Below are 22,487 nucleotides of genomic sequence, written 5' to 3' on the forward strand. Positions count from 1 at the left end.
GTTTATTTGGGGGGGGGGGGGGGGGGGTTATAGAAATTATACGTTCGCAACAAGAATCTTGAACGGCTTTACAGTCGAGTACTGTATATTGTAGGAGTTTGCTGCAACATTTTTTCTTGATGAAAAGTGCAATTTATGTGAATCAATATACTACATATTACTCAAAAAAAAAAAAATACTACATATTACTCTTTCTTGGTTGTTGATTGTCATTAAATGTATTACTATAAGATGTTGCAGTTAAGTGTTAGCAGAAGGCTCGGAAGCTTGATTGTACTAGGCTTGATGATGTACTTCTGTTACGCATCAAATTTGTGCAGACTGCAGCATTTGGTAAACCACTATAAAACAGGACACAGAGAATATAAGGGTTCAGATAAAGTATATGACTTGTTTGATTGCTGCAAGCAGTTAAGTGATGAGATATTTGATGCTATAAGAATTTTGTTCTCGCAGATTAATTATGACTATAGACAAATATACAGAAGTTTTATGTACACTTGACAATACATAAATACACTTATTTTTTGGAAGCTTCAAGTTACACCCATTCTATGCACATACAGAATTTATAGTCTTACTTCAACCACATCACCATCTCTTAGTTCAATATTGGGTTGTACCGGTTGACCATTTACCAAAACAAACTTCCCTTCTAGCCCAATTCTTCTTGCAGCATCTGCAGCAGTACTGCCAGCTCGTAATCGTACAATATCACCATCTGGCCAAGAAACAACTGCTACTTCCCCAATGATTAAGGAATCATCATATGATTCACTCAACTTGGAGCCTTGTACTCCTACTTCAGAAAATATCTGCTCCTCCCATTGGAGCATTGTCCTAAGTAAATGAACCTGAAAATATGTATAAATGAGCTCATAGTGTCAGGAATTTCAGGCAAGTTAGGTAAAAAGTACAACTTCATGTTAATAATTGTAACAGCTTTTTGGCATTGATAAATTAAGACAGCAAATGTCAGACTAACACATTAAATTGAAAAAGGGAAAAAAAAAAAAAAAAAAACCTGATAATGTGGTACTGAAAATCATCAGAATGGATTGGGGTAGCCTGATATATATATATATATATATATATATATATATATATATATATAGAATACTGAAATAAGAAAATGGTCAACGAACCTTGTTATTGATATTAGCTTCGCTGGAAGAAGAAAAAGAACCAGACATAGGTGTCTTACAGCTCCCCAAACAAGACGTAACTGAATCAACATCTTTTCCATCGAAAACAGCTGACATGACAGTCCAATAATTAGACTCTTCTTCCTCAGTCAGGTCAATAACCTGAATAAATGTTGGCAGCAAACGATCATATTGATCTTGCTGCAAGGAAGGATATCAGTAAAATTCACGTCAGAATTATATTTAATTCAGCTGCACATGTACATCGCATGATATCGCTTGATTGATACAGTCTAGTTAAGGTTGTATACATTAGCCTAATAGCATGCAGTCTGATTCATAAACATCAAATTCTCCATGACGCTCTTCCCTGTTCCCTTTCCCTCTCATAGAAAAAGTTCACTCAGATTGGTTGCATTGGAACATAAATAATTACATAGACTTCATAAATGTCATCAAATCATTAATATTCAAATGGCTCATTTTTTGCTATACCAGATATTTCTGCTCGATCATTGTAATCTCATGTGGCCACTAAGGTTCCTATCAACTATGATACATAAGTCCAATAATACTTGCAGCTTGAATATCATTAAAAAAATACTCAATTTGATATTAAGCTACATTAGCGGCTCACGCCACTGAGCCGCCTATTTGGACATCCCAAGGCACTGCTTCCTGGTGGCCTAACAAGGTGTGCAAGGCACTTAGAGTGGTTAACAGACAACGCAACTAGGAAATTTTGTAATTTAGGCGCCCATCACTGAATCTATAATACATCTTCTTCCACACAAATTAGTTACCTTTACCAATAATTCCCTAAAATTCACCTATTTTCTCTCTTTAACTTTTAAAGGGTGTGTGTGTGTGTGTGGGGGGGGGGGGGGGGGGGGGGGGACAAGAGATATGTTTCAGAAAACCCAATTAGCTGTCTTATATCGAATAAAATCAGCCTTAGTAACTCACTTATCAGAAGCTAGTGGACATCACACTCACATACCTTGTGATATAGTCCATCTCGGCAAAGTGAATATTTCTCAAGGCATGTACACCAATCTCCATGTCCTGGTTCAAACCATCCCTCATCCAAGACCTGGAGCAAAAAGTTTACAGTAGAAATATAAATAGAAAGACCAAGACATTACCATGGTGAGCCTTGCTAAATGACGAAAGAGAGATCTGAGAAAAATAATTTCACTGTAAAATTATTAATTGGTTTGCAATTTCTGATTATACAGCTCAAGTAGAAGAGAATAAATACATCTGTTAACAAAAAACACATATTGAGCTATAGTATGAAACAGTCATTGCAAAAAATTTCTTGTATCTTATTCATAGTACTCTGATAGAAGAGAATGGTCAAATTCGTCAAGACTAATCAAAAAAATCATCTGTGGCCTCAAATTCGTCAAGTTTTTGAGGTACCATAGGAGGCTGAGAGCATCCAAAATATAACCTTGAGAGGAACACATCAATAAAAATAGGAAGTGGCATTGACTTATATTGATAAGCAATCATCAAAGCGATACAAGCCAAACAATCAGATCAACACCTATAATCACGAGTATTATTTCCGTAGATGATGTAACTCGGTAAGGGTATTAAACCAGGAACAGCAATGCAATGGATTGGACTATATGGAAAACCTAACAGGTGAGTTGACAAGCGTACATCTCTGATCCAGTTGGTCAGCGACAGATTCCAAGCATGGAAAGTACTTACCCATTAAATGTCAAGCAGCACTAGGACACATTTAAGACCACCTAATATGGTGCGAAGAAAGCTAGCAACAACTGAGAAGAAAAGAACCCGCTGCATGACTAAGATACAAAGCACATTCAAAAATTAAGATTTATGGGAAGCTTGCTGTTGGCTGTTGCTAGAATAGGCATGATACAAGATTTAAAAACAGAAATAAGGTTAAGATACCACAGCTAACTGGAAGGTGATTTAAAGATTGAAAAGTGGAAATAGGTCAAACAGCAAACTGGGTGCTTCAGCCTGATACACGCAGAAGACTTCATACAATAATAAATTTTGATGAAACAGGGGTTAGGGGAGTACTTTTTTGTATAACCTAGCGTACGCTTCCCATCTCTTTATTTGGAAAGATGTTCGTCTGTCAGCAACTGCTTCAGATGCTGCTAATCCAAAGCTGACAGCAACAAGTAATTCTCTTCCATCCTTATCAACACTGGACAAAGAGTTTCATGAGCATGTATGAGATAAGCTTGATCAGGTATAAGCATTGTTAATTTAACATTCGATATCAAATCATAAACTACCTGATGATAACAGCAGCAAGCAAGTTACTTCGTTCAACTCTAAGTGCTGGATGTCCTGCTTTCAAGGAACTATACTTCCAATACATATCTCCTACAGAGCTTTGCTCCTCCAAGCCTTGCGAAAAATTGGAGAGCTCGTGTCCATGGGAATCACCCAAGCTTATACCAGAAAGTGATTTGCTGTTAATCTCTTTGTAGAGCCAATGTGCAGCAAGTCCATGTTCTGCGTACTCATGCATCCTCTACCAGCAATTTCCCAAAAACTTTTGGTTAGAAGCCAAACAAGCAGATAGAGAGAGAGAGAGAGAGAGAGATGTAATAGCTAACCTGAGTCCTTATTTGAACTTCCAAGGGTGAATTATCAGGACCTTGTACAGCAGTATGCAAAGACTGAAATAAACAAATAAAAACAGTTTAAACATACAAAATCAAATCAGATAGACATGAATCTACAAAAATTCATCAGGCTCCAAACAAACCAGCAAATAGAGTTAATATTATGGTGGCAATATATCTCCTTGTAGCACCTAAACTTTGACACTTTCATGAAGTCCACCCTAACATCCTACTCCTACTGAACTTCGTTGTGAATGCTTGCAGATGTGACTTGTATATGTGCTTATCCTATGTTCTCAACCAAGGCCAGAAACAGTGTTGTCCAATGTTTAAGCCATGCGTAGGCCTATAATATAGGTCATTATGTAATCTCTCAAGAGTCGCCTAGGGTCCATATTTTTCATCTGCATCACATAAAAGCCACTAAAAGAAAAACGACGACAGATATAGAAATCTGGGCACCAATAGGCCTCCCAGGATCCTTTGGGAGCCGTAGGAAACAATGCATAATCTTTTAGAGTCCAAAATGTTTTATGGAAGCCAAATTTGAAAGTTATTAAACACGAACCAGAACCATTTTCAAAGATATGGGGACATGGTCAACAAAAATCATGAGATCGTAGGGAAAATATAAACGGACATTATTCGGTTACATAAAATATCGCAGTGGCCTTGAGTCAATAAAAGTGCGTAAGTTGTAAATGGGTAAGTTGACAGTTTAAATGCAAAGTAGACGGTTACAACCACCCATATGGACTCCCGAGGTGTCTTAAAGTCCATAGGAAACACCTCAATCACTTTCTGTTTTGGTTTCGTAAAAATTGAAAATTTTCCAAAACTGAAGGTTATTATTAGAGCTGTCAAAAGTTTACGCGACCCGAAATACCAACTCAAACCCGATTATTAACTGAACCATCTGAACCCGAAAAAATGGTGACCCAAACCCGACCTGACCCGACCTGAAACCCCAAACCCCAAACCCGAACCCAAACATGAACTAAGCCTGATGCAAAAGTGGAAACGACCAATTTACCGGTTTACAACTTGCACCGATTTCATTAACTCAACCCTACCACGAACATTTATGACAACAAATAAAGACCATATATGGTTCCAAACGACATTATACGACCAAGATATGTATTCCCTAGAATTTCAAGGCTTTTCGATACCAGGCCCCGAAACCTTCAAATTTTCTCAAAAACCATGGATATTAGCCTTTATTTTTGGAATTTTTTCGCCCGGTTATAATTATTGCCCGAAATGTTTGCCAAGGTCCCTAATATCCTTCGGGAGTCCAATTGGGTGGGTGCAACCATCCAATTTGCCTTTAAATGACCTATTTACCGGTTTATAACTTACACCAATTTCATTACATCAAGCCGAACATTTATGAAAACATATAATGATCATATATGTAACTAAACAACATTATATAACTCCGAGATATATCCCCTAGAATATCAAGAATTTTCGACACCGGGCCCCGAAACCTCCAAAATTTCTCAAAAAGTGTGGATTTTACCCTTCAATTTTTGAATTTTTAGGCTTTTTTTTGCCCGGAAATAAAAATTGTCGAAATGTTTACCATGGTCCCTAATACCCTCTGGGAGTCCAATTGGGTGGGTAGAACCATCCAATTTGCCTTTAAACGACCAATTTACCGACTTACAACTTGCACCGATTTCATTAATTCAAACCTATCACGAACATTTATAACAACACATAATAATCATATATGGTTCCAAACGGCATTATATGACCCCGAAATGTATCCCCTAAAATCTCAATGCTTTTCGACACCAGGCCCCAATACATTCGAAATTTCTCAAAAAACGTGGATATTATCCTTAAATTTTGAAATTTTTGACTTTTTTTGCCCGAATATAAATATTGCCGAAATGTTTACCATGGTCCTTAATATCCTCCGCTCCGGGAGTCCAATTAGGTGGGTGGAACTATCCAATTTTCCTTTAAACGACCAATTTACCGGTTTATAACTTGCACTGATTTCATTAGCTCAAGCCTACCCGAACATTTATGACAACGATCACATATGGATCCAAACGGAATTATATGACCCCGAAATGTATCCCCTAAAACCTCAATGCTTTTCAACACCAAGCCCAAAAACATTTGAAATTTCTCAAAAAGCGTGGATATTAGCCTTCAATTTTGGATTTTTTTACTTTTTTTGCCCGGATATAATAATTGCCGAAATGTTTACCATAGGCCCTAATACCCTCCGGGAGTCCAGTTGCTTGGTTGGAACCATCCAATTTGCCGTTAAACGACCAATTTACCGATTTACAACTTGCACCGATTTCATTAACCCAAGCTTACCACGAACATTTATGACAACAAATAATGATCATATATGGTTCCAAACGGCAATAATGACTTTGAAATACATCCCCTAGAATTTAAACTTTTCGACCCCGAGCCCCGAAACCTCCAAAATTTCTCAAAAAGTGTGGATATTAGCCTTCAATTTAGGAATTTTTGACTTTTTTTCGCTCTGAAATAAAAATTGTCGAAATCTACATTGGTCCCTAATACCCTCCGGGAGTCCAATAGGGTGGTTGGAACCATCCAATTTGCCTTTAAACGACCACGGTTTACAATTTGCACAGATTTCATCAACTCAAGCCTACCACGAACTTTTATGACAACATATAATGATCATATATGGTTCCAAACGACATTATATGACTCCGGAATGTATCCTATAAAATCTCAATCGTTTTCGACACCGGACCCCGGGCCCTGAAACATTCGAAATTTCTCAAAAAAGCGTAGATATTAGCCTTTAATTTTGGAATTCTTTTACTTTTTTTCGCTCGGATATAAAAATTGCCGAAATGTTTACCATGGTCCCGAATACCCTTCGGGAGTCCAATTGGGTGGGTGGAACCATCCATTTTTCCTTTAAACGACCAATTTACCGGTTTACAACTTGCACCGATTTCATAATCCCAAGCCTACCACGAACATTTATGACAACAAATAATAATCATATACGGTTCCAAACGACATTATATGACTCCGAGATATATCCCCTAGAATTTAAAGACTTTTCGACACCAGACCCAAAACCTCCAAAATTTCTCAAAAAGTGTGAATATTAGCCTTTATTTTTGGAATTTTTTTACTTTTTTTCACCCGGAAATAAAAATTGCCTAAATGTTTACCATGATCCCTAATATCGTCCGAGTATCCCATTGGATGGGTGGAACCATCCAATTTGCCTCTACACGACCAATTTACCGGTTTACAACTTGCACTGATTTCATTAACTCGAGCCTACCACGGACATTTATGACAACAAATAATGATAATATGTGGTTCCAAACGGCATTATCCGACCCTGAGATGTATCCTCAAAAATTTCAAGACTTTTCGACTCCGGTACCCAAAATCTCCAAAATTTCTCAAAAACTGTGGATATTAGTCTTCAATTTTGGAATTTTTTGACTTTTTTTCGCTTTGCTGAAATGTTTACCATGGTCCCTAATATCCTCCAGGAGTCCAAATGGATTGGTGGAACCATCTAATTTCCCTTTAAACGACCAGTTTACTGGCTTACAACTTGTACGGATTTCAATAACTCAAGCATACTAAGAACATTTATGACAAAATATAATAATCATATATGGTTCCAAACAACATTATATGATCCCGAGATATATCCCCTAAAATATCAAGAATTTTCTACACTGGTCTCCAAAAACTCCAAAATTTTTCAAAAAACGTGGACATTAGCTTTCAATTTTGGAATTTTTCGACTTATTTTCGTCCGGAAATAGAAATTGTCGAAAATTTTACCATGGTCCCTAATAGATTACGAGAGTCCAATTGGGTGGGTGCAACCATCCAATTTGCCTTTAAACGACTTATTTACTGCTTTATAACTTGCATCGATTTCATTAAATCAAGCCTACCATGAACATTTATGACAACATATAATGATCATATACGGTTCCAAACGTCATTATATGACCCCGAGACGCATTCCCTAAAATCTTAGGCTTTTCGACACTGGGCCCTGAAACCTCTAAAATTTCTTAAAAAGTGTGGATATAGGCCTTCAATTTTGGAATTTTTTGACTTTTTTTTGTCCGAAAATAAAAATTGTCAATATATTTACCATGGTCCTTAATACCCTAGGGGAGTCCAATTGGGTGTATGGAACCATCCAATTTGTTGTTATAGGCCAATTTACCGGTTTACAACTTGCACCGATGTACCGGTTTACAACGGCCAATTTAATTAACTTGCACTGAACCTGACTTGAACCGAAATTGACCCTAACCCGTTATAACCAGTTAAAACTCGAATTTAACCCGACCTGTTACTAACCTGACCTAAATTCAGACCCGTTCCTAAGCCGACCCGAACTTAACCTTACCTGTTACAAACCCGACCCGAAATCAACCCGACTTGTTGTTGACCTGACCCAAATTCGACCTGACTTGTTATTGACCCGTCCCGAATTTTACCAGACCTATTAATAACCCGACCCAAAAAATCAACCCGATCTCTTACTAACCCGACTCGAAATCAACATACCCAACCTAAATTCAACCCAAACAGTTCCTGACTCGATTTCAAATCACCTTAAAAGCAATTTAGACCACCTTATTATTGTTGATCAAAGCATTTTGTCTAGGGAGACCAAGTCAGTCCAGGCTAGCCAAAAAAAGGAGCATCATCCTCAAATTTAAGTGTGAAATATAATGTATATTTGTTATATGGTCAAAGAAAATAATTATCTTCCTAAATTATAGACTATAGTTCCCTAGTATATTACCATATGTATTATAGTCAAAGGAAATAATTAGCTTGATAAAAAGGTAATTTTGATAACTACCACCATCTATTGTTGCCAAAATTGAAAATACCACCTCAAGTTTTTTTTTTTTTTTTTAATCTTACCACATAATTTTATCCAAAAATTTTAAAATTCCCACCACTTTGAGACATGACGTCATCATGGGACCCACACTTTCATTTTCCTTCTCTTTCCCTTGATTTCCCCTGTTCTTCAACTCCCTTCTTTCAATGACATCTCTCAAATTTGATTTCATTTACACAAATTTTGCAAATTAGGTTATAATTTTTACAATCTAAGCTACAACGAACTGAATTAATTAGTTTAATTAGGGTTTGGGTAATCAATTTGGGGGTTTTGCTAAATTCGACAAATTAGGGGTTATGAATTTAAAATTGAATGAATAGTTGGACACTTAAACCCAATTGCATGATTTAATTGTGTTTTCATGGTAATTACTTGTTTAATTGTCCAGCTATTCATTCAATTTTAACTTCATAAACCCAAATTTGTCGAATTCAGTAAAACCCCGAAATTGATTACCCAAACCCTAATAAAACTAATCAATTCAGTTCGTTGTAGGTTTGATTGTAGAAATTATAACCTAATTTGCGAAATTTGTATAAATGAAATCAAATTAGAGAGAAAAAATTAAAAGAAGAGAGTAAAAGGACTGGAGAAATCGAGGGAAAGAGAGGGAAAATGAAAGTGTGAGTCCGTGATGACATCATGTCTCAAAGTGGTGGGAATTTTAAAACTTTTGGAAAAAACTAGGTGGTAAGATTAAAAAAAAAAAAAAAAAAAAAAAAAAAAAAAACTTGAGGTGGTATTTTCAATTTTGGATGCTGATATTTATCAAAATTTCCTCATAAAAATAATACTTATCAATTAATAGTTAGTTGAACCCGAATATGACCTCACTTGGAAATGACCTGTCTGATTGTAACCTGCAAATTATTGACTTGAACATAACCCGACTTGAATACAAGAATGACCCGACTTTAAAATGACTCAACTTGATTATGACCCGCAAATTATTGACTTGAACCGAACCCGACTTGAACCCGAGAATGACCCGACTTGAAAATGACCCGACCTAATTATAACCCGCAAATTATTGACTTGAACCGAACCCGACTCAAACCCGAGAATGACCGACCAAATTATAACCAGCAAATTATTGACTTGAACCAAACCCGACTCGAACACGAGAATTACGATCACCTGGAAAACCCGAATTAAACCCGACCTATTGTTCACCCGACCCGAATGTAACCCAACCTGTTATTAACCCGAGCCAAACAAGATAAGAAGTATGACCCGACTAAAGCATGACCTAACACAAACCCGACCCGCATAGGTTATGTAATTAATCCAAATTGACCCGACCCGAGTTGACCCGACCAACTCTTACCAACCAAAACCCGACCCGTTAACCCAAATTGACAGCTCTACCCAAAACCTCCAAAGTTTCTCAAAAATTGTGGATATTAGTCTTCAATTTTGGAATTTTTTGACTTTATTTCGCCCAGAAATAAAAATTGCCGAAATGTTTACCATGGTCCCTAATACACTCCATGAGTCCAATTTGCTGGGTAGAACCATCCAATTTGCCTTTAAACGACTTTACCGGTTTACAACTTGCACCAATTTCATTAACTCACGCCTACCAAGAACATTTATGACAACATATAATGATCATATATGGTTCCAAACGGTATTATATGACCCCGAAATGTATCCTCTAAAATCTCAATGCTTTTCGACACCGGGCCCCGCAACATTCAAAATTTCTCAAAAAGCGTTAATATTAGCCTTCAATTTTGAAATTTTTTTATTTTTTTTTCGCCCGGATATAAAAATTACCGAAATGTTTATAGTGGTCCCTAATACACTCAAGAAACCATTTGGGTGGATGGAATCATCCAATTTGCCTTTAAACGGCCAATTTACCGGTATACAACTTGCACCAATTTTATTAACTCAAGCCTACCACGAACATTTATTACAACATACAATGATTATATATAATTCAAAACGGCATTACATGACGCCGAGATGTATCCACTAAATTTTCAAAGCTTTTCGACACCGAGCCTCGAAATTTCCAAAATTTCTCAAAAAGCAAGGATATTAAGCCTTCAATTTTGGAAATTTTTTACTTTTTTTCCCCCGAATATAAAAATTGCCGAAATGTTTACCATGGTCCCTAATACCCTCCAGGAGTCCAATTGGGCGGATGGAACCATCCAATTTGCCTTTAAACGACCAATTTACTGATTTACAACTTGCACCGATTTCATTAACTCAAGCCTACCACGAACATCTATGACAACATATAATGATCATATATGGATCCAAACGACATTGTATGACCCAAAGATTTATTCCCTAGAATCTCAAGGCTTTTTGATACCGGGCCCCGATACCTCCAAAATTTCTCAAAAACCGTGGATATTAGCCTTTATTTTTGGAATTTTTAGACTTTTTTCGCTCGGAAATAATTATTGCCGAAATGTTTACCATGATCCCTAATATCCTTCGGAAGTCCAATTGGGTGGATACAACCATCCAATTTGCCTTTAAACGGCCTATTTACCGGTTTATAACTTATAACTTACACTGATTTCATTAAATCAAGCCTACCACGAACATTTATCACAACATATAATGATCACATATGGTTCTAAACATCATTATAGGACTCCGAGATGTATTCCTTAAAATCTTTAAGTTTTTCGACGCCATGCCTCGAAACATCCAAAATTTCTCAAAAAAACGTGGATATAAGCCTTCAATTTTGGGATTTTTTTACTTTTTTTCGCCCGTAAATAAAAGTTGCCGAAATTTTTACCATTGTCCCTAATAACCTCTGGGAGTCCAATTGGATGGGTTGAACTTTCCAATTTGCCGTAAAACAACCAATTTACTGGTTTACAACTTGCAACGATTTCATTAAATCAAGCTTACCACGAAAATTTATGACAAAATATAATGATCATAAATGGCTCCAAACGGCATTATATGACCCCGAGATGTATCCCCTAGAATTTAAAGAATTTTCGACATAAAGCCCACAAATCCTCCAAATTTTCTCAAAAAGCGTAGATACAACCTTTAATTTTTTAATTTTTGATTTTTTTTCGCCTGGAAATAAAATTGCCGAATTATTTACCATGATCCCTATTATCGTCCGAGTGTCCCATTGGGAGGGTGGAATCATCCAATTTGCCTTTAAACGACCAATTTACCGGTTAACAACTTGCACCGATTTCATTAATTCAAGCCTACCACGAATAATTATGACAACAAAAAATTATCATATATGGTTCCAAACGGCATCATATGACCTGATATGTATCCCCTAAAATTTCAAGACTTTTTGACTCCGGGCCCCAAAATCTCCAAAATTTCTCAAAAACCGAGGATATTAATCTTCAATTTTGGAATTTTTTGACTTTTTTTCGCCCGAAAATAAAAATTGTCGAAATGTTTATCATGGTCCCTAATATCCTCCGCGAGTCCAATTGGATTAGTGGAGCCATCCAATTTCCCATTAAACGACCAATTTACCAGTTTACAGCTTGCACGGATTTCATTAACTCAAGCATACTACGAACATTTATGACAACATATAATGATCATATATGGTTCCAAATGGCATTATATGATCCCGAGATTTATCCCCTAAAATATCAAGACTATTCAACACCGGTCCCAAAACCTCCAAAATCAATTTTGTAATTTATCGACTTTAATTCGTCCAAAAATAGAAATTGCCGAAATATTTACCATGGTCCCTAATAGATTCCGGAGTCTACTTGGGTGGGTGCAACAATCCAATTTGCCTTTAAACGACCAATTTACCGGGTTATAACTTGCACCGATTACATTAAATCAAGCCTACCACGAACATTTATGACAACATTTGATGAGCATATATGGTTCCAAACGTCATTATATGACCTCGAGATGTACTCCCTAAAATCTCAAGGCTTTTCGACACCAGGCCCTTAAACCTCCAAAATTTCTCAAAAAACGTGGATATTAGCATTCAATTTTGGAATTTTTTGACTTTTTTTTGCCCGGGAATAAAAATTGCCAAAATATTTACTATGGTCCTTAATACCCTACGAGAGTCCAATTTGGTGTGTAGAACCATCCAATTTGCTGTTAAACGGCCAATATACCGGATTACAACTTGCACCGATTTACCGGTTTACAACGGCCTATTTAATTAACTTGACCTGAATCCGACTTGAACATAAATTAACCCTAACCCTTTTTAACCCGACTTATTACTAACCTGTATTACCCGTTCCTAACCCGACCGAATTTAACCCAACTTGTTACAAACCCGACCCGAAATCAACCCGACTTGTTATTAACCCGACCTGAATTTTAACAGACCTATTAATTATCCGACCCAAAAATTCAACCCGATCTGTTACTAACCCGACTCGAAATTAACACGACTTGTTATTGATCTGAACTAAATTCAACCCAAATTGTTCCTGACGTGATTTCAAATCACCTTAAATGCAATTTAGACCACCTTATCATTGTTTATCAAAGCATTTTGTGTAGACAGACTAAGTCGGTCCAAGCAGCAAAAGAAAGGAGCATCATCCTCAAATTTAAGAGTTAAATATAGTATATATTTGTTGTATGGTCAAAGGAGATAATTATCTTCTTAAATTATAGACTATAGTTCCCTAGTATTTTGTCATATATATTATAGTCAAAGGAAATAATTAGCTTGATTAAAATGATAATTATCTATTTATAGTTAGTTGAACCCAAATATGACCTAACTTAGAAATGACCCGACCTGATTGTAACCTGCAAATTGTTGACTTGAACATAACCCGACTTGAATCCGAGAATGACCCGACTAGGAAATAACCCAACCTGAGTATAACCCGCAAATTATTGACTAGAGCCTAACCCGACTTGAACCCGAGAATGACCGGACTTGAAAATGACCTGACCTGATTATAACCCGCAAATTATTGACTTGAACCGAATCCGACTCAAACCCGAGAATGACCAGAACTGATTCTAACCCGCAAAATATTGACTTGAACTGAACCCGAGAATTATCCTAACCCGTTTTAGCCCGAATTAACCCGACCCAAACCTAATAAGAAGTATGACCCGACGTGACCCGACTCAAGCATGACCCAACCCAAACCCGACCTGCATAGGTTATGGAATTAATCCGAATTGACCCAACCCGATTTGACCTGACCCACTCTTACCCGACCCAAACCTGACCCGTTCACCCGAATTGACAGCTCTAGTTATTATTCACGTTTAAAGACCAATTTTAGAGGTGGGACTCGGTATTGTAAGTTTCCAAGGTAGTAAGGATGCATCCTAGGGTCATATAATGTTGTTTGGAATCAAATATGACCATTTCATACACATAAAGGCTTATGGTGACCTTGAGTTAAAAAAGTGGGGGTATGTACGTATATAGATAAACTAATGGTTTACCGGAAAAGTGGACGGTTTCAACCACCTAAATGACCTCTCGGGATGACGTTTGGTCCATAGGAAGCACCTCGATTTCATTTCTTTCTGAGTCCGAAAATGTAATAAAATATCTCTAACAGAAGGCTAATATACGAAATACGACCAATTTTAGAGGTTATTGGAGTTAAAAAATCTCGGGATTAAAGGGGATACATCCCGGGGTTAATAATGTTGTTTGGAACCATATATGACCACTAGTCGATCATATAATGTCTCATGGTGGCCTTGAATTGATGAAGGGAGGCGTAAATTATTATCGGCTAAATTGCCGGCTTAAAGGCAAATACGATACCCATTCCGAAATAGACTCCCATGGTGTCATGGGGTCTACGGGAAGCACCTTAACCTCTTTTCTTTCTAGGTCCGAAAAAGCCAAAATTTGTCCAAAATTGAAGACTATAATCCACTCTTTCTGGACAATTTTGGAAAATTTTCAAACACTTAAGGGAATGCATGAGGTGTCCCTCAAGGTCATATAAGTTGGTTAGGAACCATAATAAGCCTACCGATAGGTCTACAAAGTTCTTAGATTGAGTTTGGTTCAGGTATGTAGCTATATCGGTATTACATTGTATTGGTAGAGGAGTTGCAAGGTTCAATCTCTTAGCAAAGGCAATAAAGACCCGTTATTAGACATTGAAATGAAGTTTTGACAGAAAATAAAGAAAAAATCTCACCATGGCACATGATGAGGCAATTTGGTACCATTTTCATTTATAATAGGAGCTTAACTTAAGAGATTAAAAAGGCTTCCCTTCATGCTTTTTTTTTTTTTTCCTTTGTTTCTTTTTTGAGTATCCCCACCAGTCACTGGAATGTACTACTAAGCAATTAAGCATAAAGGTCCATTAAGCACAAAATCTAAGACAATTGAACAGAGATATAGGACATCTTCAGAGAATATGAAAATAAAATAAGAAAAGCCAAGGGCAGCATATTTCACACAGAAGGATCTAACCTGATAACCACTAGGCTTCGGATTAACAATATAATCATCAAACTCGCCATCAATAGGTGACCAGAACCTGCATGAGGCAGCTAACTATTATCAGACACCATAACATGACATAACGTTAAGAAAGCACACAAAAACAAGTCACGATTGAGATAGTAAAATTTTCTGAAGCACACAAATAAAATCAACAAAAGTCAATAAAAAATTCATTGAAGTTATGATTGATAAATTACATACTTATGTACTATGTCAAGGACACTGTAGCAACAACTCACAGCAGGTCCGTGGAGAGTTCCATCCTTATCTCCGATAATTACCCGTAATGCGCGTGCATCATAAACCTCGTTGATGTCAATATCTTTTCTTTTCATCTACAGACAGACAAAGGAGAAAAACCTTATACACAAGCAACATATACATCAAACATAGGCCACCCAATTAACATTCACCAAATAGCTAGAGTCCTCGTAATTTCTACTACTACTACTGATAAAAAATTACAGCCATTTTCTAATATCCAGCACTATAAGCAAAATTTCACCAGATACAAAAATTCAGCTCAGCCAAACGAACTACAAATACTTTGCACTTCAAAAACAGATTTCACACTGTTCGGCTGTTTGCACTTCACAAGGTGAATCTTATTTAGTGATCTTCAACATAATTTGAAGATGTCCAATTATCATCGATTTAGTCTCAGAATCCATTCTCAAAAGTGCCACTACAACAGATAAATAAGTTTAAGGTAACCGAACCTTGCTATAAATGCTGTACAAGCTTTTCAAGCGGCTGGATAGAGTAACTTCCATTCCTGGTACGTAACTGTAAATACAGAATGTAGTCATAGAACATCATGTAACCCTTAGTTGTCACAGTAATGAGCAATTTCAAAGATGTGTATAAGAAGTCAAACACAATAAAAATATTTAGAAAAAGATGGAAACATACGAAGTTGATATCAGAAGTTCTTGCTCAAGTGCCTCCTCGCACATTGCTAAAGACGCCAGAGCAACTCCAGCATCCCTCACAACCTTCGGTTTTGTTGAAATCTTAGAATGGCTAGTAAAATTACTTAGAAAGTTCATTCGTTTCCCTCGGTCTAACAATAGTTCAAATGGTAAGACTGCTTCAAGAAGATCCTGCAGATGATAAATCATTCAGAAAACCAACGCTTTGACAGAAGACAGGATACAATCAATATTGAAACAGCATGATTGGTATCAAACATCAATTATTTAGAAATAGCACTTGACAGAGAGTATGAAGGGAGATCCCATGCTGAAAGTATTGCCAGCTTATGCACACAGTTACTTCTATCAGGTGTTTTCAATTTCTGATAGAAGAAAATAGGGTACAGTCATTTAAATACATGGGGATTTATGTGTTACTAACAAGCATGATTTTTTAAAAACATGCATCAGAATTATTTACTCCAAACGCATCAACATAGACATGATAGATAAGACTCCCTCTGTCCCAAAATAATTGACAAATTTGACTTTATTTTTGCTATTCAAATATTAGCTTTAAAGCAGTAAAACAATTTTTATCATGAAATATAGTTATTAATATAAATTTTCATAATATCAACTTTTATACTTTTTTACTATTATTTAATTATATATACAAGGTCAAACTAGTGCATGGGCATATGATGATAGCGTATATATAAGAGTAGAGTTTTCACTGATGACAGCTCTACCTTCATTTCTATATCATCGTCCTCAGTAGCCACAGCACAATTAAAGCTATTTGATGCAGTTGTATCAGAGGCCGAAAGCAAACTGCTCTTTGTGGACACTCTTCGGGGATTTTTTGCCTTTCTGCAAGGGCTCCACATGGATGCCAGCTCAGCTCTCATTTGACAAAACATTTGAGGCTGCAAAAACATCACTCGAGACTTTAAAGCCAATTCTGCTTGTTTGTTCCTACTTGTTAACATTTTACAGAGCAGTGAAACACCAAATAAAATATAGTCTAAAGACCATAAAGGCGTAAATTGGAATGATACACACTCAAGAAATGAGAAAATACAAGTTGATCTGCATGATAAACAACAATTGTTTATCTAGTGGCAATATTGTAAATAAGTGCATTTTTTTTACTGTTTATTGAAGTAGCCGCTAACAGTGGTTGGCAGAACATGGTGGGGCTAAGGCATGTTAAGAATTAGCAAAGCAGAAAGCCTAACAGTATTTTCCAGTCAGTAGGGATAGGATGTATACAGTCCTCTATAAATGAAGTTAAAACCACTTGCTTGGCATCCTTCCACACCCTTCCCTCCTTCTGGCAATCCCTCCACAAGAGGACCCTTGTACTGAAGATATTATATCAACTAGTACAAAGCACACACATCAGAAAAACTTCTGAAATTAATCTTTTAGTCTTAAAACGTTAAAAGTATACTTATTGATCTACTTAGGGACACATAGGAATATAAAAGTGGTTGCTTCCCTGACCCATAAAATTTCCTGTAATAGTAAAATTTCCAGATTCATCTCTGGACTTGACCAAGAAATACAAAATCCAGTCGATGTGATAAGGTTGGACTGAAGTAAAACAGCACACTTTCTGCAAGAGGGGTGAAATTACACTGTGCAAACCTGCAAAACGGCAAAACAAAGATCTTCCAATTCAGCCTTCAAAGCCCAAAGGCCCAGTCTCGAAGCAAGAGAGCACCAAACTACCAAAGTTTCTTCAGCAACAGCTTGAGCCTTGGAAAGTGGCAAAGCATAACTGCACAATTTTAAGAAGAATCACATAGCTGTATAAGCAATACATGTATACTAATAAAATAAAGGGTTTGGTATTTCTCGTTTCTTGTAGTAACAAAGAATCCACTAATTGTAATCCTGGTGTGTCTTCTACATACAAAAGAAGGTTCAGATTTATGATAACATGTAATTTCATCCACAAAGTCATTAAGAAACTCACTTCAAAATAAAACACTTAGCATATATTAATATGTACGTAAACACAGATTACAACTTTTCTTGACCTACTTACCTTGTAATGTACTGTAAATTACATGCACTTTTCTGCTAAACTTGTACATTTGCGGGGAAAAAAAATGCAATTGATACATTCTTGTTGTCTCCTAAATTCCCACATAATAACTTAGCTTTTTTTTTCAATTAACTAGCATATACCCTAAGCATTCCCCTTTTGAATGATTGAAATTCACCTGACTTTCCAGGTTCCTTGGATAGTTATTAGTTCAGTCAGTCTCCAACCTACCCATTCTATCTCCAACAATTCTAACTATCTGCGGTAAAAAAGAGGGAGGTCATGTCAGAAGATTAAAATTCTTGGAAAATTAGTCTGATCAACTACTAACGGAGAAGAAATCTAACACATTATTAGTCTTAAGCTCCCAAACAGGAAGATAACTGTAGGTGAAAAGTTCATGACCAACTAGTTCATAGTAAACACAAATAGTTTTTAAAAAAAAAAAAATCTAATAAAAAAACTACATAAAGAGAGCTAATACATGGTCCTCATGTTATGAAGGCGATCAGCAAGCTTTATGAGTACCACACGTGGATCATCAACCATGCCCAAGAGCATCACTCGCAAATTATTTGCCTGATAAAAAATAGAAGAAATTAAAGAATCAATCAATTTAGCCTTTTCTAACATGCTTGATGATCCATGAGCCAACATGTTTATCTTGGTTATGTAAGATTTTAAGCGTTTAATACACGTTTCTAATCCTCATGGTGGTGCACATATAGGCATCCGGGTGAATAAAGAGACACAATATAATAGAGTTTCTAAAAGCCTATAGCATGAGCCAGGTCTCTAAACAATATATATGTCAATATAACTTTAAATAGTTTCATAGTTTTTGTTAAATATAACTTGAAGAATTTTCTGTGTCGGTACCATTTCTTCCATTTTTTTTGACAGGAATGTGTTAAACTGATAGTTACACATTAACACTTTACAAAAGTACTTCTTTAAGTGATCCAACAACAAAAAGAACAAATAAGACAAATTTGAAAACACTGCGATTGATACAGCTAGTGCTCAGCAAGCTGAAATAACTTTTACCTCTTCATGACTAAGACTGCTCTGGCTTGAATTAATTCTGCGATGTCTTCTTAACAACTGTAGAGACATGAAATGACTCTTTGTTAAAGCTGCAGTGTAGCTATTTTATAGCCTTCTAATCCATATTAGCATCCAAAACGTAAAAAATGGAAGTTATCCCAGTAAAGATTAGAAAATAACTCCTAAAAGACTAAAGGAGAAGGGAGAAAAGTAAAAGAAACATCAAGAACACATGCAAGCTTTCTATACCTGATTAATATAACTTAACCGGGAAACACCAGCTACAAGTTGAGCTACATCATTGCCAAAATTTTCTCTTATACTGACCAGAGTTTCACTTGTATCATCAATAACATCATGAAGAATTCCAGCCACCACTGTATCAGCAGCCTGCAGCAACATCTAATTAGATAGAAACTTGGGTAACCATGGGAAAAGAGCAATATAAGTACATACATCCATTCAGTAGAGACTACAAGCCTACAAGTACAAATATATAAATATAATAATAAAAATAATAACAACAATAAATTAAAAAAAAAAAATAAGAAGCACCAAAAAATAAAGTAATGACAAGTGGAAATGAAAGAATGGAGCTGCAATACAGCACCCTGCAATGTGGAATCAGTCAAGTATGTCCTCTTGTTATTGTGGCACCAAAGATGGAGCTGATACATTTACAGATTAACTAGCCACTAAAAACTAGACCTTATGAGAATAACATGCACTATTATAGCTGCATATGATCTATTTCATCTTATCCAGTATTCCAATAGCACACACAATGACATTTTCTTCCTTTCATCAGTTTTGAGGAGCTCAATCAAACAACAAAGTTTTTATATCTATAACTGTTGTACTGTTACTGTACGGACAGCATATAAAACACTTAGACAACATAAACTTAATAGACAGCATCAGTTCCTTTAAGCTTCAGACATAACGTTTTAAGTATTTTAGAGGCAGAATTATGCATTGCTTTCCATCCTAAGATGCAAAAATCAGAGTTCTGATAAATACTATTTACTACAGTATTATAAACAGGGATAATCAACTTACTTTACAAGGAGTTTGCAAGCTAAACACACAGATATCAGCTAAAAATATATTTCAATTAAAAAAAATTACTTCTAAAAACTCTGAAAAATTATCCTCTGGGAATTTTTGAAAACATAAATAGCATAATTCTGGACCTAGCAATAGCCGACAACCAGATTCAAGCTGGATAGTGTTGTGTACAACAGTATAAAACTATAATTCCAAGAACTATGGCATTATGTTCATATAACACATCAATAAGTTGCTGTTGCAAACCTTGCAATGTAGTTGAGGACAATGTAACTTTCCATATGCATATGTGCTATTGTTAGAAGGAGAGGTTCTAAAGTAAATAAGCTTCGCAAAGGCCATACATGGGATCATATACATACCCTTTGTCCACTTGATGGAACTAGGTCAGCCAAAGCTCTTCCCGTATGAAGACAATGAGCCAAGTAAGGCTCTCCATTTTTGCGTAGTTGCCCGTGGTGGGCTTTCCTAGCAAAAGATACAGCCTTTTGAACCTGATTTCACAATCCATTGTCATAAATACAGCAGAAGGTTATGTATACATATCTTTTAGACTTTAGAGTACACATAGAAAACCTTGGGATTGTTAAATATGGGGTAGCCAGTCACATCCACTCCTTCTAGTATAAGAGGACCTGAATCAGAGGGGGCATGGGAATAATGTACAAACATAAGTAATTAAAAAATTCCAGAAATGCAAACCAAAAAGGATAAATAAAATCGATTTAAAACATAAAGACACCCATCGACTTCAATTCATCAAAGATATAACAAACATCACCAAATTAAGAGTAAGAACTTTCAGCTTCGAGTGAAACATAGTCAGAAACATAAATTTGAAACAGCTATAGTAATGAATACAACTAAACAACAACAATCCAATAATACCCACTAAAACAAAGGGTAGAGCGGTCCAGATGCATATAGCCTTACCCTTTATAACTAAAAGACGAACAAAAGATAGATTATGTTTAAAGATAGAAAAAATGCATTTATTATCTAGATTGCAGCTCCTTCACAATATATACAAACTTAGACATACATGGTTGACTATGTGAATATTCATGGCAATGCACCTCCATTACCAAATACGTGTAATGAAATTCCATAACAAAACAAGCAATCTTCCTCCTTCCAGAAATAAAGCCAATGCTTCTATTGTAAATATCTCTCTAAATCTTGTGATTCTTGTCACTTGAACAATTATTTAAAGGGCCACTTTATTGTTAGAAAGAGTTAGCATTTTAAGCTAGCTAACACCGCATAAAACTATGTTTAAACTCTTCCTTAACATTTCCGGTACTCCATCTTAACTTATTCTAGCCACAACAGCAAGCTGAGCATCCATACTTATGTGCCATCGATATCAAACGAGGAAACAAACACATATGCACTAATGTTACTCCCTCCATTCCATATCATATGCTACTTGAAACAATATACACCTCCGTTTCATATTATTTGCAACTTTGGCGTATTATTCGTGAGACATAAAAAATTTCAAAGTTGTAAATAATATGAAAGGGAGGTAGTTTCCTAATATAAATCACACTTAAAGTTAGTTTACCAATAAAACAGTATATAATTCAACAACTCCAAATACCAATATCACTAAACTAACAATTCCTTACTATTTTTAAGCATAAACTTACAAAAAGACAATAAATTCTAGAAAATCACAAAATAAATAAAATTGTCAAAAAAAAAGTCATACTAGGCTGATCATGGGATTTAGGCCACAAGAAGTCCACTTTAGTAGAAAGGCAAGCTCCCGAGGCGATAGCAACGGCGGAAACAGCCACCTGGGTGATGGTGGAAGTCACGGCGGCATGAGTTGATGAACCAACAGCTGCCGCCGAGGCGAAAAGTGGGCCAAGTGAAGAATTAATCACAAATTTGGAACCCCCAACTTTGTGAGGGTAAAAGGGGCGAAAATGGCGGGAATTCCAGCGAAAATTATGGAATAATTTTAAGGTAGTGGTGGAAGTTCTTTGCCCTAACATTGAGAAATTCGTCGTTGTTGGTAAATTTGATGGGTGGCATGTGATCATTTGAGTTTTGATTTTAATTTAATTTTTCGCCCTTTTGATTGTGCACAGAATTATGAGATTAGGGTTTTTGATTTTGAGTAATTTGCAGGAAATTGAAATGTTTGTAAAGTGGAAATTCAAAATCAGGAAATTAGGGGAAGAGAGAGAAATCGCCAAATTGGGGAAGAGTGAAGAGAGAGAGAGGAGTAAGATAAGTGGTTGGAATTTTGCGGGAAATGAAAGGGG

General features: G+C 36.1%; 1 protein-coding gene across 1 annotated transcript; it reads right to left on the reverse strand.

Moving 5' to 3' along the window:
• Positions 1–371: 371 nt before the first annotated feature.
• On the reverse strand, positions 372–22,487 carry LOC145631714 (uncharacterized). Its single transcript, XM_081683871.1, has 18 exons — positions 21,926–22,487; positions 20,788–20,846; positions 20,574–20,705; positions 19,393–19,533; positions 19,144–19,200; positions 18,581–18,675; positions 17,694–17,826; positions 16,793–16,969; positions 16,039–16,229; positions 15,846–15,912; positions 15,328–15,461; positions 15,094–15,160; positions 3,758–3,820; positions 3,431–3,672; positions 3,210–3,339; positions 2,146–2,238; positions 1,146–1,346; positions 372–854 (listed from the first exon to the last, which is right to left on the reverse strand). The coding sequence occupies exons 1-18, from the start codon at positions 22,260–22,262 to the stop codon at positions 570–572; spliced, it is 2,604 nt and encodes an 867-aa protein (XP_081539997.1). The 5' UTR covers positions 22,263–22,487; the 3' UTR covers positions 372–569.

This window comes from Chenopodium album, chromosome 5 (assembly GCF_948465745.1).
Source record: "Chenopodium album chromosome 5, dcCheAlbu1.1, whole genome shotgun sequence".
Lineage (NCBI taxonomy): Eukaryota > Viridiplantae > Streptophyta > Magnoliopsida > Caryophyllales > Amaranthaceae > Chenopodium > Chenopodium album.

What these genes read in the sequence shown, in the direction of transcription:
- LOC145631714 (XM_081683871.1), bottom strand. Translation starts at nt 22,262, where the DNA reads ATGATCACATGCCACCCATCAAATTTACCAACAACGACGAATTTCTCA. An exon ending in GCAGTCTTAGTCATGAAGAG is followed by an intron (nt 18,676 to 19,143) that starts GTAAAAGTTATT and finishes ATTTTTTATCAG; the next exon opens with GCAAATAATTTGCGAGTGAT. An exon ending in AAGCTAATATCAATAACAAG is followed by an intron (nt 855 to 1,145) that starts GTTCGTTGACCA and finishes ACATATTTTCAG; the next exon opens with GTTCATTTACTTAGGACAAT.